We start from the raw sequence: 27,827 nt of genomic DNA, 5'->3' as shown, positions 1-27,827 counted from the left end.
TACATTTCTCCTTGCGTATCCCTGTAAGTGCCTAGTTAGGTACTTGGGTGTCAAATATACATTTTATTCTCCAGAACACTTGAAGCAGTTTCTAAATATCAAGAAAAATCGTCAAGGAATGATTGGAAAAGGGGACTGTTTAGAATATTTAGTCGTTGATTCACGCTAAGCCTTTTCCCCAAATGATTATGTATTTAATTTTCTTCTTATTATATACGTTGACTACCCCTATTTTTATTGTGGGTCTAAGAAAGGAGAATAAGATTTGGACATATTATAAGAATTTTCATTTTTGAATAATTTTCCTTCTCTGTGTTTCATCCAGCAAGATGTATTCTTGTGAATTTTATTTGAAAGTTATAAATTAAAAAAAAATAAAAAAATGGAGCTACTCATTTTTTCCTGCCTAAACCCATCTCCCCATTCTCCGTCTTTGTGGACAACACTCTCATCCTCCATGTCTTGTCTGCTCACAATCTTGGGGTCATCTTTGACTCCTTTCTCTCCTTCTCCACCCAGATACCACATATCGCTATAATCTGCTGCTTCTTCCTCTATAACAGTGGTTCCCAAACCTGTCCTGGGGGACCCCCAGCCAGTCAGGTTTTCAAGATATCCCTAATGAATATGCATGAGAGAGATTTGCATATAATGGAAGTGACAGCTATGCAAATCTCACTCATAAGAACATAAGAACATAAGAAATGCCTCCGCTGGGTCAGACCTAAGGTCCATCGCGCCCAGCAGTCCGCTCACGCGGCGGCCCATCAGGTCCAGGACCTGTGCAGTAATCTTTTATCTATACCCCTCTATCCCCTTTTCCAGCAGGAAATTGTCCAATCCTTTCTTAAACCCCAGTACCGTTCGCTGCCCTATAACGTCCTCTGGAAGCGCATTCCAGGTGTCCACCACACGTTGGGTAAAGAAGAACTTCCTAGCATTTGTTTTGAATCTGTCCCCTTTCAACTTTTCCGAATGCCCTCTTGTTTTTTTATGTTCTGAAAGTTTGAAGAATCTGTCCCTCTCTACTCTCTCTATGCCCTTCATGATCTTGTAAGTCTCTATCATATCCCCTCTAAGTCTTCTCTTCTCCAGGGAAAAGAGACCCAGTTTCTCTAATCTCTCAGCGTATGAAAGGTTTTCCATCCCCTTAATCAGTCGTGTCGCTCTCCTCTGAACTCTCTCGAGTAACACCATATCCTTCTTAAGGTATGGTGACCAATACTGGACGCAGTACTCAAGATGCGGACGCACCATCGCCCGGTACAGCGGCAGGATAACTTCTTTCGTTCTTGTTGTAATACCCTTCTTGATTATCCCCAGCATTTTATTCGCTCTCTTGGCGGCCGCTGCGCACTGTGCCGTCGGCTTCATTGTCATGTCCACCATTACCCCCAAGTCCCTTTCTTGGGTACTCTCATTCAATAACATCCCTCCCATTGTATAGCTGTGCCTCGGGTTTCTGATTCCCACATGCAATACTTTACATTTCTCAACATTGAACTTCATCTGCCATCTCTCTGCCCATTCTCCCAATTTGTCCAAGTCCCTTTGCAATTTTTCACAGTCTTCCTTTGTCCGAGCTGGGGGTCCCCCAGGACAGGTTTGGGAACCACTGCTCTATAATATTACTATCATCCAACCTTTCTTCTCTGAGCATACTACCAAAACCCTTAACCATACCCTCATCTCCTCACACTTGGATTACTGAAACTTGCTCAGCCATCTTTCTCCCCTTCAATCCATCCAGCATTTAGCCGCACAACTCATTCTGTGAAAGCCACTACAGTACCGGTACTCCCCCACAAATCTCAAAAAACTGCAAATACGGTTTTTCATGGGGGAGCATGAAGAGGGCAGCGGGAGAGCAGCCGGAGTGCAAAAGTGCAGGAAATCACTTGCGGTTCGCTCCGACCGCCTATTCCTACACTAAGTCGGGCTTTAACCAATGGATGAGGCCGGACTTGGTGCAGGAAGAGGTGGTCTGAGCGTACCGCGAGTGATTTCCTGCACTCGCAGCACTCCAGCTGCTCTCTTCTGCCTCTCCCGCTGCTCTCTCCTTGTCGGCGGTTCATGGTCGGAAAATACCACGAATGACCGGGAACACTATACTCACGTTGCCCCCAGTGGCGTACCTAGCATATGTGACACCCGGGGCCCATTATTTTTTGACCATCCCCCCCATCTATATGAAAAATATGATTTTTAGTAACAATCCACATATCACACAACAAGAGTGTACCTAGGAAAAGGCAGCATCTTAAACACTGCAGTGAGCACTAGAACACCAACACATACATTGTAAAACTAAACAAGTCAGATCCCGCACAGTCAATTGATCCTGCAGTCAATGCCAACTGAAAACTATGTTCTTTTCATACATACAGAACAGAGATACACCCTTGCCCAATATGGAATAATCACAAACTAAAAATAGAAATATGTAGACAAAAGTTAAACTGAACCGCCAAGAAACCAGACTCTACATACAATGCAACACCACAAAAACAGTAACACATGTCCTCTAATACTGTGCAAAATATAAAGACAGTAGATGTAAATTTGAAAAAACTGATACATAACAATCGCCACTTTACAAATTAACAAATAAAAATAAAACAAATAATGAGAAATAAGAAAATACCATTTTATTGGACTAATCCATTTTTCAATTAGCTTTCAGAGGCCAAATCTTTCTTCAGAACAGTACTGTTATGGTATCCTGTCCTGACCTGAGGAAAAGAGGGTTTAGTCCAAAAAACTGCCTTATTTCTATTTCCTATTTATAAAATTTTATCAATACAGTTACAATACTACTTGATTCTAAGTAAAGCAACATAATCTTTCTACCTTTTGTCGTTTCTGCTTTAATCAACTTCGCTTTGCTCTCTTCTTTCTATACAGCGTTTGTCCTCTCTCCCTTCCATGCAACATCTGCCCTCTCTTTGCCCCTTCCACCCAGCTTCTGCCCTCTCTCTCTCTCTACCCCTTCCATCTACTGTCCACCCTCTCTCTGCCTCTTACATCCACTGTCCACCCTCTCTCTGTTCCATATGGCATCTTCCCTATTTCTATGTCCTTTCAATAAACTGTATATCCTGTGCCCTTTCTCTCCTTTCTACATGGTTCATTTTAGCTTCGCCCCCTTCCCCATGCCCTGGCATCTCTCTCCTCTCCTTCCGTCTCCCCCTCCCACTCCATTATCTAGCATCTCTTCTCCTTCCTTTCTCCCCTTCCTTCCACCTGGTCTGGCATCTGCCTCCTCCCCCTCCCCCCTGACATCTCTCCCCACCTCCATGGTCTCGTAGCTCCTTTCCTTTCCTCCCATGGTCTTGGCATCTCTTTCCTCTCCCTTACCTGGTGTTCCTTCTTCCTACTCTTCCTTCCCCATTTCCCTTCAGCGTCCTCAGCCCACTCTCTCTCCACTTTCCTTCAGCGCACGCACATAAAAACAAGCAAGTAATTTTATATCATTTTCATTCTATTCCTTCATAGAAATTAAAGTCTAAATAATGCCAGTCACATAACAAAACATGATTTTTACAAAAATAATTCCCTGCACAGTCAAGCCTGCAAGGATTACTAGATGTCTTTCAGCAGTTCCTCTCCCTCCTTCCCCCTTACCTTCGTGGCCAAGTCAAAATTATCTACCAACAATAAAATTTTAAAAACACAAAGCACATTGTACATAGAGAAAATGTAATTATCATTTATATTCCGCGGGTTTTCAAAGAGGTCAAGGCAGATGACTTTATGCAATGTTAGCTCAGTAACAACTATACAAAAATAGACAAATATACCCCCTCCCTTTTTACTAAACCATGATAGCGGTTTTTAGCGCAGGGAGCTGCGCTGAATGCCTCATGCTGCTCTCGACGCTCATAGGCTCCCTGTGCTAAAAACTGCTATTGCGGTTTAGTAAAAGGGGGCCATAATGCAAAATATAGGCAGCATATATAAATTCTCAAAACGGACACATTTTGATCACTAAATTGAAAATAAAATCATTTTTCCTACCTTTGTTTGGTAATTTCATCAGTCTCTGTTGCACTTTATTCTTCTAACTGTGCATCCAATATTTCTTCCCTTCTTTCAGCCTCCTGTATACTTCCTCTCCTCCAGATCTCATTCCCTCCCCAAACTTTTTCTTTATTTCACCCTGCCCCCTTCTTTCTTTCTCTCTCCATGCCCCCTTTCTTTCTGTATGTCTGTCTTTCTCTCTCTCTCTCTGCCCCATTTCTTTCTTTCTTTGTTTCACCCTGCCCCCTTTCTTTCTGGCTCCCTGTCCCCCCCTTTTTTATTTCTTTCTTCCTGCCCTCCCCCATGCCACCGCCATTGGGAAACATGCTGCCACCTCCACCGGTGAATAGGATGCCACTGTCGCCATCAGAAACAGACCGGCGCCAAGTTCTCCCTGCTTCTCTTCCCTGCGGGGCTGACCAACTCTCGCCACCCGACATCAATTCTAACGTCTGAGAGGACGTTCCAGGCCATCCAGGCAGCCTGGCTGGCCTGGAACGTCCTCTCTGATGTCAGAATTGACTTCGGGTGGCGAGAGTTGGTCGACCCCACGGGGAAGAGAAGCAGGGAGATCCGGCCTGTTCCCTGATGGTGGCGGTGGCTTGGGGGAGGGCAGTGAGAAGGGAAGTAGGTTGGGCATCCCTGCTGTAGACGAGCTGCGAGCCGCACTCAAGTGGCTAAAGAGCCGCATGTGGCTCGCGAACCTGACCACTGCCTTAGGGAGAACACTGGAGGGTGGCCAGCTGTGCATCCCCTTGGGGCTTGCACCTGGGGCTTACCGACCTCCCCCCCCCGGTACGCCACTGGTTGCCCCTCTCCTAAAGTCACTTCATTGGCTTCCCATCTGTTTCCGAATACAATTCAAGCTCCTCTTACTGACTTACAAATGCAGCCTTCATTATCTCTCTTCACTTATCTCCCCCCATGCCCCCCCAAGCTCCACTCATCTGGTAAGTCCCTCTTATCTGTGCCCTACTCCTCTTCTGCCAACTCCAGACTCTGTCTTGCTGTGCTGTATGCCTGGAACAAACTTTCTGAATCCCTATGGCGATCTCAGTCTCTGGCAATGCTCAAATCCAAGTTAAAAGCCCAACTGTTCGAGACTGCTTTCAACTCCTCTCACCTTGGGTTCTTCTTCCCCAACCCTATATGTCATATCTGTCTATCCAAGTTAGATTGTAAGCTTTTCTGAGCAAGCACGATCTATTTAATGTCAAAATGTACAGCACTGCGTACAACCTTCAGCGCATTTGTCCATATTAAGGCTCCCTTTTATCAAGCTGCATTAGGGCTTTTTTATCATCAGCTGCTGCAGTAAAAGCTCTGTTGCTCACAGAATTCCTATGAGCATTGGAGCTTTTACCATAGCGGCCGGCAATATAAAACCCTAACGCAGCTTGATAAAAGGGGGCCTAAAATGCATCTGCCATTTGGATGCCTAGCCTCCCAATTTACTAAGGCCTTCCTGCAAATTTTCATAATCTGCATGCTTTTTAACAATTTTGAATGTGCAAATTTCATCACCTCATTCATTATTCTCATTTTTTTTAGATTATTTATAAATATGCTAAATAGTACTGATATCTGAGGCACTCTACTATTCACCCTCCCCCAAGAACCTCATGAGAGATATTTTATTACCTTTATCCATATGTTTAGTCACACTTTCAAAGAAATGAAGAAAATTGGTTGAGGCAAGACTTCTCTTTGCTGAATCCATGTTATCTTTGTCCCATTAAACCATGTTTATCTATATGCCCAGTAATTTTATTCTTTAACAGTTTCCACTATAATAGCCTTTTCTTGTTTGGTAGTCTGAACAGCACAGTTACTTACCGTAACAGGTGTTATCCAGGGACAGCAGGCAGACATTCTCGACATGTGGGTGACGTCATCCACGGAGCCCCGATGCGGACAGCTTTTCAAGCAAACTTGATTTAAGATCTCAAGTTTGCTAGTACTGCACCATGCATGTGCGTGCCTTCCCACTCAGCTAGAGGGCACGTCTCCTCAATGTGTCTTCAGTTTAGATAGCTAGCAAAGAAGCCAACCCGGAGAGGTGGGAGGGTTGGGAGAATATCTGCCTGCTGTCCCTGGATAACACCTGTTACGGTAAGTAACTGTGCTTTATCCCAGGACAAGCAGGCAGTATATTCTCGACATGTGGATGACCTCCAAGCTAACTAGGAAGGGACTGTGGGAGAGTTGGCAATTTAGGAGAACAGATTACGCAAAACCGACTGGCTGAACCGGCCGTCGCACCTGGAAAAGGCATCCAGACAGTAATGAGAGGTGAAAGTATGAACCGAGGACCAAGTGGCGGCCTTGCAAATCTCCTCAATAGGCGTAGACCTGAGGAAAGCAACAGATGCCGCCATCACTCTGACCTTGTGCCCTGTGACCCGACCCTGCAGCGGGAGACCAACCTGAGCATAGCAGAAAGAAATACAAGCAGCCAACCAGTTGGATAAGGTGCGCTTGGAAACAGGACGGCCCAACCGATTAGGATCAAAAGAAATGAAAAGTTGAGGAGCCGTCCGATGAGACTGGGTGCGTTGGAGGTAGAAGGCCAACGCCCTCTTACAGTCAAAAGTGTGAAGCGCCACTTCACCAGTATGAGAATGGGGCTTCGGAAAAAACACCGGAAGAACAATGGACTGGTTGAGGTGGAAATCCAAAACCACCTTGGGCAAGAACTTTGGATGAGTATGAAGGACCACCTTGTCATGATGAAAAACAGCAAAAGGCGGGTCCACAACCAGAGCTTGCAGCTCACTTACTCTGCGAGCAGACGTGAAAGCAAAAAGAAATACCACCTTCCAAGTGAGGAATTTCAGGTGAACCTTATCCAGGGGCTCAAATGGAGGTTTCATTAATTGAGCCAGAACCACATTAAGATCCCAAACCACTGGAGGAGGTTTGAGAGGAGGATGAACATTAAAAAGGCCCTTCATGAATCGAGAAACCACTGGATGGACGGAGAGCGATTTCCCATCAATTGGCTGATGAAAGGCAGCATTCGCACTACGGTGGACTCGAATAGAAGTCGATTTGAGACCAGACTGAGACAAGTGGAGCAAATAATCCAGCACAGAGGGCAAAGCGGCAGACAGCGGCTCCAGGGCACGCGAAGCACATCACATAGCAAACCTAGACCACTTCTGGGAGTAGCACTATCGAGTAGAACGTTTGCGAGAAGCCTCAACAAAATCCCAGATCGACTGAGAAAAACCGAAGGAGGGAGTTAGGTGCACAAGAACCAAGCCTTTAAGTGTAGAGACTGCAGATTGGGATGCAGCAGCGAACCCTGACCCTGAGACAGCAGAGAAGAAAACACAGGCAGAAGCTCCCTGACACTGAACTGAAGGAGAAGGGAGAACCACGGCTGCCGGGGCTATCAAAATCATGTCGGCATGAGCCGACTTGAGCTGCACGAGGGTCCGTAGAATCAGAGGAAAAGGAGGGAACGCATAGAGGAACCGGCCCGTCCAATCCAGAAGGAAAGCATCCGCCTCGAGACGGTCCAGGGAGTAAATCCTGGAACAGAAGAGAGGCAATTTGTGATTGAGGGGCGAGGCGAATAGATCTACTTGCGGCGTCCCCCAGCGAGCAAACACCTGACGCAGAATCGAGGCATGAAGCGACTATTCGTGTGGCTGGAGAAGATGATTCATCCTGTCCGCAAGGCAGTTGTGCTCTCCCTGGATGTAGACCGCTCGAAGGAAGATGTTGTGACGTATCGCCCACTCCCAAAGCCGAAGAGCCTCCCGGCAAAGAGACAGGGAACCCGTACCCCCCTGTTTGTTTACATAATACATCACCACCTGGTTGTCCGTGCGCACCAGGACCACCTGATCCTGAAGCAAATGCCGAAAGGCAACCAGGGCATTGTAAATGGCCCGAAGCTCCGAGGAATGGAGATCCGAGGAGCCCACCCCGGCGAGCCCCGGGAAGAAGAAACCTGCCGACATGGATGGGAGGTGGTGGTCCTCAATCTCGGGGCTCCACGGTCTGGGGACCGAGACGGCACAGGAGAGCGGAGGAGAGTAGGGTCCGACCGCACGAGGTCAGACGGCTGAACGGACCCCGTAATGCGAGGGCCTGGCGATATGCCCCGCTTTGGGGAAGAATCCCAGGGCCGCTTCGCAGACCGCTGCCTCGAGGGAGAGAGACACCTCGACCGGTGCTTCGCACGAGGATGGGCGGCGGGAGAAGTACGCCTCGAGGGAACAGGCGAGGAATCACTCGAGGAGGGACGTCGAGACCGACGCTGCCTGCCTCAAGGGCCCTCGGTGCGACGCTCAGGCTGGTCCACAACGGGCGAGGTCGAGGCCGGGGCAAAGTGGGCCAAAGCCGAGGAGATCTGTGTGATTAGAATAGCCTTTAGCATATCCTCAAACATCGGCATCGAGACCAAGGGATTTGGACATACGGACGTCCCCATACACTCCGAGGGCGACCTCGAGATAAAGTATTCCCGTAAAGTGGAGGCATGTTTGGGAGGAGATCTCGTTGAGGCTGGCAGGACTACACTCACTGCCTGGGAGGCCAGAGACTCCGAGGATGGCTTCTTCGGTAGCTGAGCTGAACCTGTAGGAGGAAGAGGAGACTTACCCGAGGTCGAGGTCTTCAAAGCCGGAGCCCCCGAGTGCTTCGAGGTCGAGGGGGACTTGCTCGGGACCGAGGTCTTCGAGGCTGACGTCAAGGCTGAGACCGGGGTCGAGGTGGGACCCGCTTCCATGGCGAAGAGGTCCAGAATCTTGGCCCGATGCCAACGGAGAGCCCAAGGTTGAAGGGTGGCACAGCGAGGGCAAGAGTCCGTAGGGTGATCAACCCCCAGGCAAAGGATACACCAACGGTGCGGGTCTGTGATGGAAATAATCCGACCGCACTGTGTGCACTTCTTGAACCCAGTGAGAGGCCGGGACATAAGGCAGAGAGAACAAGCCGCGGCCACCGAAGAACCGGGAGTCCCCGGTTGCAGGCCGATGGAGGAAAAAACAAAAATCTTTTTTTTTTTTGGTTTGGAAAAACAAAGAAAACAAGAAACACAGCGCACAGCGACTTCCAACTGGAAAAACAAAGAAACAAAGCCGCGGTGCAAGAAAGGTACTTAGGATCGCAGAGAAGAGAGGCAGGGCTTTCTGGCTCCGCAGAAAACTAAGAACTGAAGACCACGTTGAGGAGACGCGCCCTCTAGCTGAGCAGGAAGGCACGCACATGCGTGGTGCAGTACTAGCAAACTTGAGATCTTCAATCAAGTTTGCTTGAAAAGCTGTCCGCGTCGGGGCTCAGTGGATGACGTCACCCACATGTCGAGAATATGCTGCCTGCTTGTCCTGGGATAATTTAGCAATTCTCTGGAATGTAACTCTCACACACTAAGAGAAAGGAATAACTGCCCAATGCAGAAAACAGCTGTTTATCTCTTATTTTTGCCAGCACCATTAGTTTACTGCAGAAGGAATAAAACTTTGTTCAGTGCCTGCATTAGGAATATACACTGAAGCCCAATGCACATTTCTAATGCAAACTTTTTACTTTGGACCCAAAGTTTCACCAAGGGTGCCTGAATATTTTTTTTTAAATTGTAATTGTTGATGTCTTCCTTAATTATTGCATTCACTTTTCCCTCTCTCAAAGGAAGAGCTTGGTAACAGATTGAAAATTTGATAAAGACTATGCACAGATGTAAAATACACATGTAAGACCCAAAGAGAATCACCACTTGATTTAATCTAGATTTTTTTTTTCCAATTGAAAGCTGCTGCTGCTGCTGCTACTTCTAGCAACCTCATCACCATGGCAATGGCACCTTATTTGCTAGGAAGGTATGAGATTCTGCAAGAGTTTCCTTTCTAAAGCTAACAGAAATGTAAATATTACATAGGTAATGAAAAAAATGCAGGAAACATGTCAGAAGTCAATTAAATCGTATATGAAAAATTGCATAAATAAATCAGTGCTATTTGCAGCTTAACTACTGCTGGTTTTATATATGCCTAGAAATCTGATCTGCTTTTGTTTTTCCATCTCCAGTCTCAATCAAAGCTTCTGAAAGGTATATTCTGCTCTGATAAATACCTTTCATATACAGAGAATGTTATAGGCCCACCAAACTGCTGTCAACATCTCTAAGCCCAGTTGAGGCCTTCACAGCAAAAACTGCAGCAATACCAACCAGAAAAGAAGGGGAGGGGGATGATATGAACAAATATAATGAATCACATCAAGAAAGAGAATTAAATACCAGCATACCTACTAGTGTAGCCCCCTTCATTATAGGATTGCTCTGCCTGTCTCTGGTTATATTATTCCTCCGTGCTAGTTGCTTTTAGTAGTGGTCTTCCCTTGAAGCGACAGTAATCCTATGGTCTGGTAGGAGGGGGGAGAGATTGTGTTTTAGAAAGGAAGAACTAGCTCTGCAATTGGTTCCAACAGAGGGAGGGAGATAGGTGCTTGCAGGTTCCTTCTTGCCGCTTTGCTTGTTGTCAGTGTCACAGCAACAGCTGGACTCTCACATCCTTCTCTTTCAGAATCATACACACTGATTGCAGCCTTAGAGAGCACTGCATTAAAACAGACCAATTCTGCTTTTCTCACTCTCAAATGAATGGCTGCAAGCTCACTCCGTAAAAGGAATTTTCTGAAAATAAGAATTGAAAAGGTCCTCTAATATACATAATTTTTTTTAACAGGTAAGGAATAGTTATGCTGGGATTTATGGCTATAAAAGTGTATTTTGAAATGTTTATTTTACTTATTTATAAAATGTATATGCCACTATATCTGGGCAACAATTAGCTTTAATTCCTATACCAGTGTATTCTTAATGTATATACTACTACCAATCCTCTCTAATAGAATGTATGAAATGAACAAGCTAGGTTGGTATATCCCAATGTAAGAATCTTCATTGAAATACCTCAGCCCCACCACTCCACCGCTATGTCTATTTCAAAAGCGGGAGATTTATGTGGTGCCTCATCATAGGTAATTCATTAGTAAACGCTGTGTCTGTGTTCATACAAAAGTTTTTTTCTTTTTTTTACTATTTTATAATAAATAGATTAGTGTAAAAGTGTATACTTAGCTTCTACACACAGCTGAACCTGGGAGTCTGACCCGACATGTTTCGCACAAACCGTGCTGTCTCAAGGGTCTCCCGAGGTCGCCGTAGTCATCCACTACGGCGACCTCGGGAGACCCTTGAGACAGCACGGTTTGTGCGAAACATGTCGGATCAGCTGTGTGTAGAAGCTAAGTATACACTTTTACACTAATCTATTTATTATAAAATAGTAAAAAAAAGTAAAAAAAGAAAAAAAACTTTTGTATGAACACAGACACAGCGTTTACTAATGAATTACCTATGATGAGGCACCACATAAATCTCCCGCTTTTGAAATAGACATAGCGGTGGAGTGGTGGGGCTGAGGTATTTCAATGAAGATTCTTACATTGGGATATACCAACCTAGCTTGTTCATTTCATACATACTATATCTGGGCAAAGCATTCAGTGGTGTTTATAAAAATAATAAAAGGTATAAAATAAACCAACCAAATGTAAAGACAAATCCAATAAAATCTAATCCCCCACCTAGTCACATAAGCTATTACTTAATGCTATCAATAAATAATTAATGTTGGGTTTTTCTAAACCGCGCAAGAGCTTATACCTTACTGGCCCACAGTAAGAAGCTCTTCTGTGGTTTAGTAAAAGGAGTCCTAAGTTAATATCGGATAACTGGGTTTTTCTGAATATGTTATCTTTTTAGAATGTTCTAGACATACTGTCATTTCCATGCTAAAGTGCTGCATTTAAATGCGTGCATTTATGCTTGCCAGAGATATGGTGTAATTGGGCACACTAGTATTCTATAACAGAATTTGGATGCCCAGATGCCTTTATAGAATTAGCACTCAGCACGCTACATTTTGGCACCTAACCTTTGGTGCCCTTTATAGAATTGTTCTCCCATGAAAGGGTATATAGTCTGTCACATTTAGAAAGACAGAGCAAGACCATCCCAAGCCACAAATGCACCCCATGCGCACACTCTCTGGAGGTGCTCTTATCCTACCCATTGCATCGCAGCCAAACAGAGAAGGCAATAGACAGGACACAATTTGGAGTCCCAACTCTCTTGTGCCTACACATAGCTTGCTACAGCCCTGAGGCAGAGAAGCCTGAAAAGGGGGAAAGCAGAGATGAATACCGTCAAATCAGCTCTTGAACCCAGAAGGGTGTTGCAGAAATGGCCAGCACCCATAAACGTAAAATCAGTCTCTATAGAAGAAGACAGAGAAGAGAATCACCTTAATCCCAGTGGCAGGCGCTATAAATAAAAATAGCTGGAGTAGAGCAGTTTTCTTGGTTGGGAGTCCAAGCAGATTGAAGTTGTGCCAGAGACTGTAGACTATAGAACAGCTGAAGGTTTCACATTGTTCTCATCTGTACACTTATTTGGAAATAGACTGGACTAAAACTACATAGAATTGTTACCTGCTAGTGGGTGACTATAGTTGTAACTAGAAGCTACAATGGTTGGCACAGGTAGACAGACTGATCCAATATATTTTTTATCTGGTAACCAATTAGAACCCTTTATTTGCTCTTGATGTAAAGAAGCACTTGGACAATGTTTGCCTTTGTAACTTTCTTTTGGAAAAGTGGTTTGATACTATGTTAACGCTGGAGTAAGGAAAAGGAGATGAACTGGAAGCTTGGTGGGGCCCTGGAACCTCCCCAGGTGATCTTTTTAAAGATTGAAAGTAAAGGTTAAGTGAAGGTCAAAATCAAAGACATAATTTCCTTTGTTATGGGAGAATGAAATCTTGTTGTAATTTAATTGTGAATAAAGTGGACAGTCTTTCCACCCATTCTATCAAGTGGGTGGAGCTTATTACAGAATCAACACTTAACAAAGTGGTATACATAAAAATCAGACACTAATAGGAAAGTCAAGACATTAGAACATAAGAATTGCCATACTGGGACAGACCGAAGGTCCATCAAGCCCAGTATCCTGTTTCCAACAGTGGCTAACCCAGGTACCAAGTACCTAGCTAGATCCCAAGTAGTAAAACAGACTTTATGCTGCTTATCCTAGGAATTAGTGGATTTCCCCAAGCCATCTCAATAATGGCCTATAGACTTCTCTTTTAGGAAATTATCCAAGCATTTTTTACAAAACAGAAATTTAATTTCAGAAGGCAATGAGATACAAACATCGGTGCCCATGTGGTAGTGCCTGTTGGAAAAGAATCATTCAACTCTCTGTATGTGTCCATATGCATGTAGAGTATGACATAATGGTTAGAGCAACACACCAAAACAGGAGATCCTACCTTCACACGGTAGAGGTGACCTGTGGTGCTCAATCTCTTAATTATGATTAAAATGACACTTACGTGTTTCAGCCACTATGGCTTTTTCATAATTTATATTTTGTTCTATGTACTTTCATTTCAAGAATCACAGTAATAAGGCTTTTAACGTTAATTTTTATTAATATATATAGTTTATCCGTACAAGTTGTCAAGCAAACAGCACATACATATGATAAAGAATAAGAATAGCCACCAGCTCTAATACAACCCAAGGGTTTTAAATATATGTGATATAGATTCCTTTATAAAGATTCAGACTCCTGTGGCAGGCCATAGTGGCCAAAACACATTCGTGTTGAGTCTTAATCATAACAAAGATTGAGCACCACAGGTCACTTTTGTCTTTCTTGTGTAGGCCTTAGCACCCTGTGTTGCTCCTTGTGATCCTGGGCAAGTCACTTAGTCTAATGTATCTGGGGCAGTGGAGGATTGTGAGCCTGCCGGGACAGATAGGGAAAATGCTTGAGTACCTGATTTATAACCCATTCTGAGCTCCTTTGGGAGAACAGGCTAAAATATTGAATAAATAAATAGGTTTATTTGTGTTGCTGCAAACAAACATATGTTATCATAAAGGCATCAGCAAGGACGTTAAGCCACACCACCAGAAGAGAGGTAGGCAGTCTGAATAAGTCAGTACTGCAGAGACACACACTATACCGGTGAATCTCACATCGATAGTGAGTAAACTTATGGAAACACTAATCAAATGCCAATTGGATACGATCCTGAACGAGGAGAATCTACGAGATCCCCATCAACATGGTTTTACGAAGGGAAGGTCCTGCCAATCAAATCTGATCAGCTTCTTTGACTGGGTAACAAGAAAGCTGGATATAGGGGAGTCCCTGGACGTTGTGTACTTGGACTTCAGCAAAGCGTTTGATAGCGTCCCACTCCCTAGGTTATTGAGCAAGATGGATTCGATGGGACTGGGTGAAACATTAACCGCATGGGTTAGGGACTGGCTTAGAGGTAAACTTCAGAGGGTAGTGGTAAACAGTACCCTCTCCGATATGACGGAGGTGATCAGCGGAGTGCCACAGGGCTCGGTCTTGGGCCCGATTCTATTTAACATCTTTGTAAGAGACTTGGCTGAGGCACTTCGAGGTAAAATTACATTATTCGCCGATGACGCCAACATAGTAGGCAACCGCACAACAAATGAAAGCACAGTGCCCGACAAAAGCTCAATGCCCGACAGTATGAAGCAGGACCTACTCCTGCTGGAGCATTGGTCAAAGACTTGGCAGCTAAGTTTCAATGACAAAAAATGCAAGGTCATGCACCTTGGCGGCATAAATCCATGCAGGACTTACACCCTAAATGGTGAGATCCTAGCAAGGACTGTAGCAGAACGTGACTTGGGGGTGATCATTAGCGAAGACATGAAGACTACCAATCGAGTGGAGAAAGCTTCATCCAGGGCTAGACAAATCATGGGCTGTATCCGTAGAAGTTTCGTCAGCCGTAAGCCCGAAGTCATAATGCCGTTGTACAGATCCATGGTGAGACTCCATCTGGATTACTGTGTACAATTCTGGAGGCCGCATTATCAAAAAGATGTACGGACAGTTGAGTCGGTTCCGCGAATGGCCACCAGGATGGTCTCAGGTCTCAAGGATCTCCCGTATGAGGAACGACTGGGTAAGTTGCAGCTGTACTCACTCGAGGAACGCAGAGAGAGGGAAGACATGATCGAGACGTTCAAATATGTCACAGGTTGTATCGAGGTGGAAGAGGATCTCTTTTTCCCTAAAGGACCCATGGCAACAAGAGGGCATCCGTTGAAAATCAGGGGTGGGAAATTTCATGGCGACACCAGAAAATATTTCTTCACCGAAAGGGTGGTTGATCGCTGGAATAATCTTCCACAACAGGTAATTGAGGCCAGCAGCGTGCCAGATTTTAAGAAAAGATGGGATTGGCATGTGGGATCTCTTCATGGAAGTAGTTAGGGGGTGGGCCATTAGTGTGGGCAGACTAGATGGGCTGTGGCCCTTTTCTGCCGTCATGTTCTATGTTTCTATAGAAAAATAAACAAATATAGTACAAAATATAGACAGCAGATATAAATTCTCAAAACTGACACATTTCGATCATTAAATTGAAAATAAAATCATTTTTCCTACCTTTATTATCTGGTGATTTCATGAGTATCTGGTTGCACTTCCTACTGACTGTGCATTCAATATTTCTTTCTTTCTGCCTCCTGCACGCTTCCTCTCTTCCAGACCTCATTCCCTGCCCCAACCAACATCTCTCTCTGTCCCTCCATGAGTCCAACTTTTCTTTCTCTCTCCTCCACCCCTATTGGCAACATGTCTCCCTCTCTTTCTCACTGTCCATCTGTCTCTCATTCCCTCACTTGCTGCAATGGGAGTAGGGAAAGAGAGAGAGATATAGGGTGCATCTCTCCCACCCCCTCCACCTCCACATCCAACATTTCTCCCTCTCTCATCCCCTGGATCATGTGAAGCATTTTTCACCACTGCCCACCAGTCCCATGTCCATTTTTCCTTCTATCACCCCTCTCAAACACCATGCCACATCTTTCCCTCCATCACTATGTCCAACATTCCTCCACCTTGCATCCCTTCCAATCTGTACCTCTGTTCCCTCTCCACCACCATATCCAACATTTTTCTCTCTCATCCTTCTATTCACCATGCATCTCTACTTCACTCCTCTCTCTCTTTATGCCCAATTTTCCTCTCTCATCCTTCTCTTCACCTTGCATCTCTACCTCACTCCTCTCTCATCCTTCTCTTCACCTTGCATCACCTCTTTCCCTCTCACTCAAACACCCATGCCTAACAATTCTTTCTAATCCCTCCTTTTCTCCTATGTCCCAAGTTAGTGCCCCCTCCCTTCCTTCTGTGTCCCAAGTTTGTGCCTCCCCTACTCTCTCCCATGTCCCAACGTGCTCATTCCCCCCCTCCTCCTTTCTCCCTTTGTCCCAGATCATGTCCTCTCTCTCTTACTTGCTCGCTCCAGGGCCACACTCACTTTCTTCAGGGCCATCCAGCTGGGCTGCTCCTTTCTGTCTTTAGCGACACTTGTTGCAGTGACTTGGGTAGTGGCTCTTATATGCTGCATGTGGCTGACCCACAAGCCTTACCTCTGATATCAGCTCTGACGTAGGAGAGAAGGGCATGAGATCACCAGTGGTGGCCATTAAGGATGAAGGAGGCAGGAGTCTAGCGCAGTGCTGCATACCCCCAACAAGCAGCTTGTGTACCCCTAAGTGTGCACGTACCGCGTATTAGAGAATGACACAGTGACAAAATTCATCACCGTTCCCGTCCCCGCGGATAACCGCAGGAAATAATCCCATGTCATTTTCTAGTGTCTATTTCAACCTCAGTCCTTCTACACCAGCATTTCTTCAAAGCAAAGCTTGAGGGTTAGTGGTTGTGGCCATTCATACTCTGATTCTTCCTCTCTCCTTAAAGAATGACATGAAGATGGTTTCCCCGCGGTTATCTGCGGGGACGGGAACGGTGATGAATTTTGTCACCGTGTCATTCTCTACCGCGTATTTAAAAACTCTTCGGACTTCTGGAGGAAGCATGGGGCTGTGAGCAGGTCAGGCTCGTGGCTCCGGCGCGCCCGCGATAGTACCTTTAATTAATCGGCATCAAATACCTCGGCTCCCGGTGTCAGCAAGTAGGGGAGTGCTGTCGGGTGTCCCTGTAGCGATCTCGCGGCTGTCTGGGGGATGGCCGCTCGTCCGAACAAGATGGACCGTGAGCGAAGGAAGCAGCCTGACACTAAAATGGCGGCGCACGTGGCGCCTGCATCGCCCGAAACCCCCAGCTCCCTCTGGGTCGCGGAGGTAACAGCGGAAGTGCAGGCTGCGCTGGAGGGTACGCTGGGGGACAAGCTGCAACGCATTTTGGACAAGCTGGACACCCTGGATCAGCGTTTTGCAGCTCTGTCCTCGGAGGTAAGGGAGACACAGCAACGGGTCAGCTCAACTGAGGACGCTGTGCAGCGGCTCACGCAAGATCAGGCGGGCCACTCTACATCTATGGCGGCGCTCCGGGCAAAGGTGGAGGACCTGGAGAACCGGTCCCGCCGGAACAACCTGCGGTTTGTGGGTTTGCCTGAGTCTCTGGGGGACTCGGACCTGGGAGACTTTTTGGAGAAGTGGCTGATGGAGTCTTTGGCCCCCCCGCTGGACCCCCTTTATATCGAGCGGGCACACCGTCTGGGGCCCCGGAGAGATGGCTTGGATTGTCCACGGGTGGTCATATGCCGTATGCTCAACTATCGCCATAAGATTGCGGTCCTTAGAGCCCTGCGCCAGGGGAAGAAGTTGCTCTACAACAACAAGCAGGTCCTCTGTTTCCAGGATTATTCGGCGGAGGTCTCTCAGGCTCGGCGCAAGTTTTCTCCACTCTGTTCCAGCCTGGTCCGGCGTAGTATTCCTTTTTCTCTTCAGTATCCAGCGAGGCTGAGGGTGATGCACTCCGGCCGGTCGCACCAGTTTGATACGCCGGAGGAGGCCCAGCGATTTGTGGAGGAAAAGTTTCCGGAGGTGGCGCCGTGATCTTCTGACGTCTTCTTTGGTGGGGTTGGCGATGCTGGGAGTTGACAGCTGTAGACTTTGACTTTGTGGGTGTTGCGCTGTCTCCCCTGTGGGTCTTCCCCCATGGACGCTGAGACTTCACCTGCTTACACTCCGTATTATGAAGAGTGCTTCTTTGTTGGGTTCTCTGCATTTTGTGTTTGTTTTGCCTTGCTGAGTCGGGGAAGGGGGGAGAGTGTTTGGGCTGTGTTGGTACGAGTGTGGGTGGGTGACGGTGTGGCTCTAGGAAGGAGGGTGGTAGGGTTTGTCTAGGGGGGTTGTATCGGGGTGGCCGATAGCCGGAGTGGAGGAGTGGATGGGGGAGAGCCGTGTGAGTGTTGGGTTCGTTTGTTGGTTGTGGGGATGGAGAGTGTTTGTTAGCTTATGGGAAGCTTGGGGGGGGGCTGAGGGGTTTGAGGGAGGCCTGCTGCGGGCGCGCCTGCTTTCAGGAAGTGGCACCTATTGGGGTGCAGTATTTGGCTGGGCAAGGGTTGGGGGGCGGGGGAGGGTCGGGGGGAGTTGGGGGGGTTAGGGGAAGGGGGAGTGGGGGTTGGGGGATTGGGGTTTCCTTTGGGTCAGACAGGTGGTGGCTGGGCGGATTTTTGAGTGTGTGGTTGGAGGGGTGGTGGCTGGGACGCTCCTCTGGCATGCTGCGATGGGTTATTCTGTATCTGCTTTTGGTGCTCTTTTTAGTCTTCTCTGGAACATAATTTGATTTCTTGGAATGTGGGGGGGATACACTCGCCTATTAAGAGGTATAAAATATTGCAAGCACTGAATCGTAAGAGGGCCTCCATTGCTTTTCTACAGAAGACCCGGTTGTCCTCTGTGGAGCATGCTAAGCTCTGCTCTTGGTGGGTGGGTGCGCATTTGGAGGCTCCGGCTCTGGGGGGGAAGGGTGGGGTAGTGATCCTTTTTCGTAAGGGCCTTCACCTGCAGGTACATAAGGTGTTTCGGGATCCTGAGGGTAGGTACATTCTTGCCTCGGTCTCTCTCAACAATAAGCCTTTGTTGTTTTGTAATCTTTATGCCCCTAACAATCCTTCTGCCAAATTTTTTCAGAAGTTGCGTAACCTTTTGTTGCAGTTTGGTGATATTCCCTTAATTCTCGGGGGCGACTTCAACGAGGTCCCTGATCCTCGGCTGGATCGTTCTTCCTCGGTGGGACGGGAATCGCTGCGGGCCTGTACTGGGTCTAACATGCTGGCTTCCTCCTTAGACTTATTGGATGTTTGGAGAGTCCTTCATCCGGTGGAGACTATTCTCATTTGTCTCGAGCGCATGGGACGCTTTCCCGTATTGATTTTATTCTTCTTTCCCGGAATCTTCTTCCGAGGGTTCAGGAAGCCATACTGGGTCCGATTGAAATATCGGATCATGCTTGGGTGGGCCTGCGGTGGCTGTGGGGGTCCCCTCGGGGAGGAGGTGTTTCATGGAGATTCCCCTGTCATTTATATCGTAATGCCCGGTTTCATGAATTTTTGTTGGCTAGATGGAGGGATTTTCAACGTACGAATTTGCAACATCGAGAGGACCCCATACTCTATTGGGAGGCTGCGAAAGCGGTGTTGCGTGGGGAAATCATGTCCTTTGTTGCCTTTGAGGCTCGAGCGCGGCAGAGAGAGATCCTGGCCTGGGAGCATAGGGTTAGGACTCTGCGGCAACGTTTCGCAAGTGCTGCCACGTTGGCGCTTAAGAGGCAGCTTTTGGAGGCGCAGCAGGCCTTGAATGAGCTCCTGCATAGGGGGGCTCAGAGGTCTCGGGAACATTATCAATTCCAGCTCTTCAGGTTCGCTAATAAGAGTAGCCGGATGTTGGCGCGTTTAGCTCGCTCCTCTCGTGGGTCCGCGGGGGTCTCGGCTTTGCGCGATGCGCAAGGAACGCTTTACCATAAGACTGAGGATATTAGGCGTATTCTGCGGGATTTTTTCGCTGACTTGTATGCTGCGCCTGGCCCGGATATGCTTGATGGGGGGGTTTATTTGGACAGCTTGGATTTACCCCATCTCTCTCCTGTAGACTTGGCGATGTTGGAGCGCCCGGTGGAGGTGGAGGTGGCGTGGGTGATTCGTGCCAGCCCGTTGGGCAAGGCTCCGGGACCCGATGGTTACCGGGGTGAATTCTATAAGGTGTTGGTGGATGAGGTTGCTCCGGTGTTGTCAGAAATTTTTTAACTGAATGTGGCTAAAGGGTTTTTGCCGCGTTATTTGAATTCGGCTCAGATAATAGTTCTTCCTAAGCCGGGGAGGGACCCCACTATGCCGGACTCCTATAGACCCATTTCCCTGCTGAATTATGAGACGAAATTGATGGCTAAGGTGCTGGCGAATCGTTTGGCTAGAGTGCTGCCTTCTTTAGTATCGGACCAGCAAGTAGGATTTGTGCGTGATCGGCCGGTATCTAAAAATCTTCGCCGTATCTTGCTGGCCCTGGAGAAGTCTGCTATGGACAGAGACCCTGCTGTACTCGTGAGTTTTGATGCCGAAAAGGCTTTTGATCGGGTGCAGTGGGGATTCCTCTTTGCTACGCTGCGGGCCTATGGCTTTGGCTCTTTTTTTCTTAACGCCTTTTTAGCGTTGTATAGTGATCCGGTGGTGCGGATTTCGGTGAATGGTGGCTATTCGGACCCCTTTTCCATCAGTAGGGGAACCCGTCAGGGCTGTCCCCTGTCGCCTTTGCTGTTTGTGCTTTCTTTGGATCCCTTGATCAGAGAGCTGCAATCTAATGTTGACATCCGGGGACTTCAATTGGGGGCCGCTCATTTTAAGATTGCGGCCTTCGCTGATGATCTTTTGGTCTTTTTGACTGATCCGCAGCGTTCCTTATCTACTCTTTTGGAGAGTGTTCGGGAGTATGGTGATTTCTCTGGGTTCACCTTAAATTTACAGAAATCGGAGGCTTTGGCCTCCGATGCAGGCCTGCAGCGTTCTTGGAGAGGGACTTTTCCCTTACAATGGGCGGATTCCTCGTTTCGCTATTTGGGCGTGCAGTTGTCCATGGATGTTCGGGAGCTCTACCGGTTGAATGTCGCTCGTTTGCTCTCCATTACCGGTTCAGTGTTGGCCGCTTGGCGTAATCTGCCGCTTTCTTTGATGGGGAGGGTGCAACTTTTTCGGATGGTTTTATTCCCTAAGTGGCTTTATGTCTTACAGACTTTACCGCTGTATCTTTTGCGTAAGGATATCCGGGCTCTCTCGTCCTTGTTGTCTAAATTCTTTTGGGGGGGTCGGAGACCGAAGTTGCGGTGGCAGTTGCTGGTGGGTCCCTGGGCCCGGGGCGGTTTTGGTGTGCCGGATATGGCTCTTTATAATCAGGCGTGTCTTTTACGCCATGTCCGGGACTGGGTCTTGGGTACTGACCTTTATACTGATATTTTCCTGGAGCGCGACTATTATTATCCTTCTCATTTGCTTTTTCTATTGCAGTCTCGGCTGACAGTTCTGCCGGGGTTCTGTCGCCGTAGTGTTTTGTTTCGCCCCCTTTGGGAAGTGTGGAGACGGGTGTTGTCTTTATGGTGTCAGGATCCTCATGTTAGTGTGTTATTGCCCATAACTGGTAATCGCTCCTTTCTCCCGGGGCTGCTTCCTTCTATCTTTGGGCGTTGGCGGGCTCGAGGGTTTGAATTTCTTTTTCAAATGATGCGGGAGGATGGGACGCTCCTCTCTTGCGATGAGTTGCTGCGTTGTGGTCTGCCTCCATCGGGCCTTCTCTTTGCTCATTGTCAACTGCGGCATTATGTGAAGTCACTTCCGCGGAGCGCTCTTTCTTTGGAGTTTGGGATCAGTTTTCGTGCCTTTTTGGAGGGGGGAGAGGACCTGGCCTCTGGGATCTCGGTCTCTGTATATCACAAACAGCTTGGGGCACTGGGGCCCCCGAGGGATTTTACCGTGGTGCTGGAGGCTTGGCAGAGGGATTTGGGGCAGGAGCTGGGGGTGGGGTTTTTGCTGCGGGCTATTCGCCATATTCCTACTCTGGTGCATAGTGCGGAGCTTCGAGAATGCCATTTTAGGACCTTGATGAGGGGGTATGCCTCCCAGAGCTGGGCCTACCATATGGGGTGTGTCGCTACCCAATACTGTCTCACCTGTCAGGCGGAGGTGAACTCTTATTTTCATGGACTTTGGGAATGTGAGAGTATCCAGAGTTTTTGGGGGGCCTTGGCTTCCTATCTTCAGGGTCTCCTACGGGTGTCTGTTCCTGTCTCTGCATTCCATATGCTGTTCGCTCATTTTTCTTTGTTTTCAGTGTATACCTCGGCAGAGAAAATATTTTTGAGCAAATGTTATATTTTGGGGAAGAAATGTATATTGAACTTCTGGCTGGCGGATACCCCGCCCTCCTTCTGGTACTGGAGAAATAAATTACATGACCTTTTAGGGTGGGAGGCCACGTTGGTATCTGCTTCTCGCCGCCGAAGCAGAGACTTTGTTCATATTTGGACTCCATATTTGGACAGTTTATCTCCTCGGATTCGTAGTCGTATCTTGAATAGATTGCAGATGTATGCCATTCCGCCTGTCTGATCTGGGGGTGGGGGAGGGGGAGGGGGTGGGGTGGGGTTCTGGGAGGGGGGTGCATTGGGGGGGTTGGGGGGATGGGGCACAGTGTAACCTGAGAGGACATAAGAGTCCAGTCCTCTTGGGGAGGGGAGTTATGTGGTCAATATTTGCCTTTTTGCCTACTGTTTGTACTTGTTGTAATTCGTTGTTTAATAAAAAACAGTTTTCACTAAAAACTCTTCTTTACACACTGGTCAGAACAAAAGAGGGAAAACAATTGGCTTTGGCTGATGCTCTAGTGCAGGGGTTCGTAATCTTTTTTGGTTTCCATACCCCTTTAACTGATCAATGAAACCCTCACACCCCTTCCTAAACCACGTGTCCATTACTATTGACAGCTATATACTGTATGCCACTAATGTGCCAATGTTAGCCTCTAACAGTGCTAACTTCTAATATACTGCTAAAATTACAATAGTACACAGATTTACTACTAATAACTAGGGTTAACAAATGGCTCCAGAAAAAGGAAGATGGATTGAGACATCTAGGTTTTACTTTCATTGAAAGCAATGGAAGCAAGGAGGACAGAGAGAAACATCTGAGTTTTATTTCTATTGCTTTCAATGGAAGTAAAGGACAATCCATCCTTCTTTTTCTGGAGTCATATGGTAACCCTACTAAAACTGTCTTCACTGTCTAAAGTTTCAATAAATTGCCTCAGATTTCAAGACCCTTCCCACTGTTTGACTTCTTCCTGCATCCCTACCTTAGTGCTTCTCTGCAGCTGTCTCCCACCATTTCTTTTTGCCCCTGCACCATACTAGCACTGGAGGTTCAGACAGAATTGGTACTGCTTTTGCTCCTGGTCTTGACTAATTCCACACTTGTAAAGGGGACCCAAAGAGGTCTGATTTTCAGAAATAACAAAGCAAATTAACATGTTCTTATGCCAAATCTCTCTTGTACTGTATAAACATAGATTGCATGCATACTGAAAATCAAATCACAAGGACCAGAGTCGAGAATGATTTCATTCACTCTAACAATAATATTGAAAACGTAGTACAGTTTTTCCAAAGCTAAAATAGTTTTAGGATATGTTCATATTTCAACAAGTATTTTATTAAGTTTATCTATGAAACCCATCAAATTACCATAAAAAATTGTACTTAAAAAAAAAACTGTCTAGGGCCTGTATTTAGAATATTTGTTAAAATATATCTTTGAATTAGGACACTTTCTTTTATGAGAAGTAAAACCATCTGTAAATACAACTGTTTCTAATTATCTCACTGCGTAGTCTGTAAACTTCAGGGTTTGGCATATATGCTCCTCCCAGAGTGCTTCCTAAGTCCTTGCTGGCTGCTAATCGAAGGTCCTTGTACAGAGAAAGGCTATAGCTGGTTTTGGCCAGCTCGGAGCATTGCAAGCTTGGGTGTCTGCTGGAGATTTGGGAAGTTTTGGTTGCACTTATGGATCCCACAGTTTTACTGGGATAGAAAGCTGCATACAGATTTGAGAGGTTTTGGCTGCATTCAAAGGCTCCTACAGTTTTTACTGGGATAAAAAGTTGCATACAGAAATTTGCGAAGTTTTGGTTGCACTCAAAGGGTCCTATGTTTTTATTGGGATAGAAAGCTGCACAGATCAACATGAACTTGGTACCCATTGCTCTGATGATTCTTGCACTGGTTTCATTAACTTTATCCATAACTTTGAGGTAAGTTTATCATATAATATCTTTTGAACGGTTTTCTATTAACAGAAGTTGCTTGTTAGGAAAAGAGGAACAGAATGTTCAACCTGCTTTTGTTGTCTTATGACTGCTTGGAAAAGAGAAATCAGCAAAGTAATTTTGTTTTACGCAGGATGCCAGTATTTGTTTTCCAGTATATATGTATAGTATATTTTTAATTAGCTTTTGCAATACAAAAAAATTTAAGACTAAAAAAATTAATAATTAAATTCAATGTTTTTACATTATTTTGGCTATATACTGGTTGTATAGAGTGTATTTGAAGAGCTGATTTATGCTTGTTTTGTTGCCTGCAGGGGATCTCCAGTAGTGTTTTCCTCCTCCTCTTTGTGCAGGCTGTCACTGACAGCTGCAGAGCGGCACTGCAGGGCCCCAGGAGGCAAGCTGTGCAATGGCAGAGGCAAGTGTGACTGTGGTGTGTGCATCTGTGAAGTAACGGACCCTGGCACTTATTACGGCCCCCTATGTGAGTGCCATGACTGGATGTGCCTGACCTATGGTGGCGAGGTGTGTGCAGGTAAGAGAGAGTCAAACTAGAACAACTTATTATTTCTGTAGTGTTACCAGACACACACACCTCTGTACCTTAAACATGCAAGAGACAGTCCCTGCCTGATAGAGCTTATCATCTAATTATGACAGACACATAGGACAAAAAGGTGAATCTATATTAGCTGCTCAAATACGGAATTAGAAGGGGAATGATAAGGTAAATAGAGTAGGGGACTATGGAGGGAATGACCAGCAGAAATGGGTGCTTTACAAGTTGGTTAGGACCTAATGTAGTTTAAAAAAAAAAAAAAAGGGCTTTCAGCCTGGATTTGAATACTGCCAGAAACAGAGTTACACAATTGCTTCAAGTAGCCTTGACAATGCACATATATTAGCATATGCATCCAATGATAATGATAAGGTAGAATCTGCCTTGACCTTGAAAAATTCAGTATTTATTGTTTCACGTATCTAGGCAATGAAAAGTCATATTGTCAATAGAAAGTGCATTGCAGTGGTAAAGTATAGCAGTGCATAATAAGCTTGGCTTTTCTGTAGAAGCTGTAAAATGTTTGTTTATGTTTATTGAAAGCTTCTATACCGCTACTGCTACTAATAACCGGGTGAGTCAATTCAGAGCGGTTTACATGAGTTTCTGTAAGGTGTTACAGTACAGAGTTAGAGTGTTTCTGTGATGGTTTTCAAAAGTACACTCGCCTTTGGTTTTGGTGTGGTGCATTTACATATCTTTTACATTTAGTCTTTTTTGACTGTGTATACAGTATTTACACACTATCTTATGCATTTGCATTGTTACACTATGGTATGTGAATACCTAAATAATTCTAGCAAATAATGTAGTAAACTTTTGTAAGAAGCCTTGTTTATAGTGTTTGGGGAAAAATGGAGTTAGTTTTCTTTCTTCTTCAATGTTTCTTGCACGTGTGGAATAGTAGGAATGTTATTTCATAAAGTCTTTTGACATAATTCTTCCAGAGTCTGCTTTTGGGAATGTCAGACATGTGTGAGTAGAAAAGCCCCTGAGCATAATGTAACAGTTGTGTACCAACATGTCAGCTTTAAAGGCCAAAAAAGCACAGTTACTTACCGTAACAGTTGTTATCCAGGGACAGCAGGCAGATATTCCCACATATGGGTGACGTCACCGACGGAGCCCCGCAGCGGACAGCCTCGAAAGCAAACTTGCTTGAAGATCTCGAACTTTCGAGTGCTGCACCGCGCCTGCGCGCGTGCCTTCCCGCCCGAACTAGGGGGCGCATCTCCTGAGAGGATCCTCAGTTCAGATACCTAGCCAAGAAGCCAACCAGGGGAGGTGGGAGGGTTGTGGGAATATCTGCCTGCTGTCCCTGGATAACAACTGTTACGGTAAGTAACTGTGCTTTATCCCAGGACAAGCAGGCAGCATATTCCCACATATGGGTGACCTCCAAGCTAAGTAAAAAGGGATGGAGGGAAGTTGGCAATTTACGAAAAAAGATTATGCAAAACAGATTGGCCAAAATGGCCATCCCTCCTGGATAAAGTATCCAGACAATAATGAGAGGTGAAAGTATGAACCGAGGACCAAGTGGCAGCCTTGCAGATTTCCTCAATAGGAGTTGATCGGAGGAAAGCTACAGATGCCGCCATAGCTCTAACTTTATGGCCCGTCACTCGACCTTGTAGAGGAAGACCAGCCTGAGCATAACAAAAAGAAATGCAAGCAGCCATCCAGTTGGAGATGGTACGCTTCGATATAGGACGACCCAACCTGTTTGGATCAAATGATATGAAAAGTTGAGGAGACGTTCTGTGAATCTGAGTGCGTTGCAGGTAAAAAGCCAAAGCACGTTTACAATCCAAAGTATGAAGCGCCGCCTCTCCTGGGTGAGAGTGAGGCTTTGGAAAAAATACAGGTAGAACAATAGACTGATTGATGTGAAATTCTGAAACGACTTTAGGCAAGAATTTAGGATGAGTACGGAGAACAACCTTGTCATGGTGAAAAACTGTGAAAGGTGGATCAGCCACTAACGCTTGTAACTCACTGACACGACGAGCAGAAGTGAGAGCAATCAGGAACACAGCTTTCCAAGTGAGATACTTGAGATGAGCTTTGTCAAGTGGTTCAAAGGGAGATTTCATAAGTTGAGCTAAAACAACATTGAGATCCCAAACCACAGGAGGTGGTTTAAGAGGAGGATGTAGATTGAGAAGTCCTTTCATAAAACGAGAAATCATGGGATGTGCCGAAAGGGATTTGCCCTCCAAAGGCTGATGAAAAGCAGCTATAGCACTAAGATGGACTCGGATAGATGTTAGTCTGAAGTCCAGATTGTGATAAATGAAGTAAATAGTCCAGAACTGATGTCAATGAAGCAGATCTGGGTGGTAATTTATGTGTAGAACACCAAGCAGAAAATCTTGTCCACTTTTGACCATAACATTGCCTAGTTGATGGTTTTCTGGAAGCAAGTAAAATATCTTGTACAGACGGAGAGAATTGAGAAAAGTCTGTTACAGAGAAAGGTACCAAGCTGTCAAATGCAGAGACTGTAGATAGGGATGAAGCAAAGATCCTTGATTCTGCGTGAGTAGAGAAGGAAATATTGGTAGAAGTAGGGGCTCCCTGGTGCTGAGTTGAAGTAGAAGGGAGAACCAAGGTTGCCTGGGCCACCGAGGAGCTATCAGAATCATGGTGGCCCGGTCTGATTTCAACTTGACTAGAGTCTTGAGAATCAGAGGAAACGGAGGAAAAGCATAAAGGAACTGATTCCTCCAGTCCAGTAGAAACGCATCCGCTTCGAGACGTTGAGGAGTATAGATGCGGGAGCAAAATTGAGGCAGTTTGAAGTTGAGAGGTGACGCAAACAGATCTATCTGCGGAGTCCCCCAACGAGCAAAAATTTGGCGAAGAGTAGGAGAATTGAGTGTCCATTCGTGAGGTTGTAGAAGACGACTCAATTTGTCCGCCAAATAGTTGTGTTGACCTTGAATGTAAACTGCTCTGAGGAAGATGTTGTGGAGAATCGCCCACTGCCACAATTTCAGAGCCTCTTGACATAGGGAGTGAGATCCCGTCCCTCCCT

At 46.2% G+C, this 27,827-nt stretch overlaps 2 protein-coding genes across 7 annotated transcripts in view; one reads left to right on the top strand and one right to left on the bottom strand.

Moving 5' to 3' along the window:
- NALCN (sodium leak channel, non-selective) overlaps positions 1–27,827 on the bottom strand; it is a 1,129,711-nt gene that overhangs the window by 1,097,305 nt on the left and 4,579 nt on the right. The gene's annotated exons all lie outside the window — the stretch shown is intronic.
- Positions 23,878–27,827, top strand: part of ITGBL1 (integrin subunit beta like 1) — a 541,162-nt gene continuing 537,212 nt past the window's right edge. For all 6 annotated transcript variants that reach the window (XR_004539893.1, XR_004539894.1, XR_004539892.1 and 3 more), the window contains exons 1-2: positions 23,878–24,210; positions 24,543–24,763. Coding sequence is in view for 3 of the 6 variants with exons in the window: in XM_033948882.1 (XP_033804773.1) it covers positions 24,143–24,210; positions 24,543–24,763 (289 nt within the window). In the remaining 3 variants the exon portion in view is untranslated. The remainder of the gene's footprint in view (positions 24,211–24,542; positions 24,764–27,827) is intronic.

Source organism: Geotrypetes seraphini, chromosome 6, assembly GCF_902459505.1.
Source record: "Geotrypetes seraphini chromosome 6, aGeoSer1.1, whole genome shotgun sequence".
Lineage (NCBI taxonomy): Eukaryota > Metazoa > Chordata > Amphibia > Gymnophiona > Dermophiidae > Geotrypetes > Geotrypetes seraphini.
Note: the sequence above shows the minus strand (reverse complement) of the source record. Positions and strands in the feature narration are given on the sequence as shown.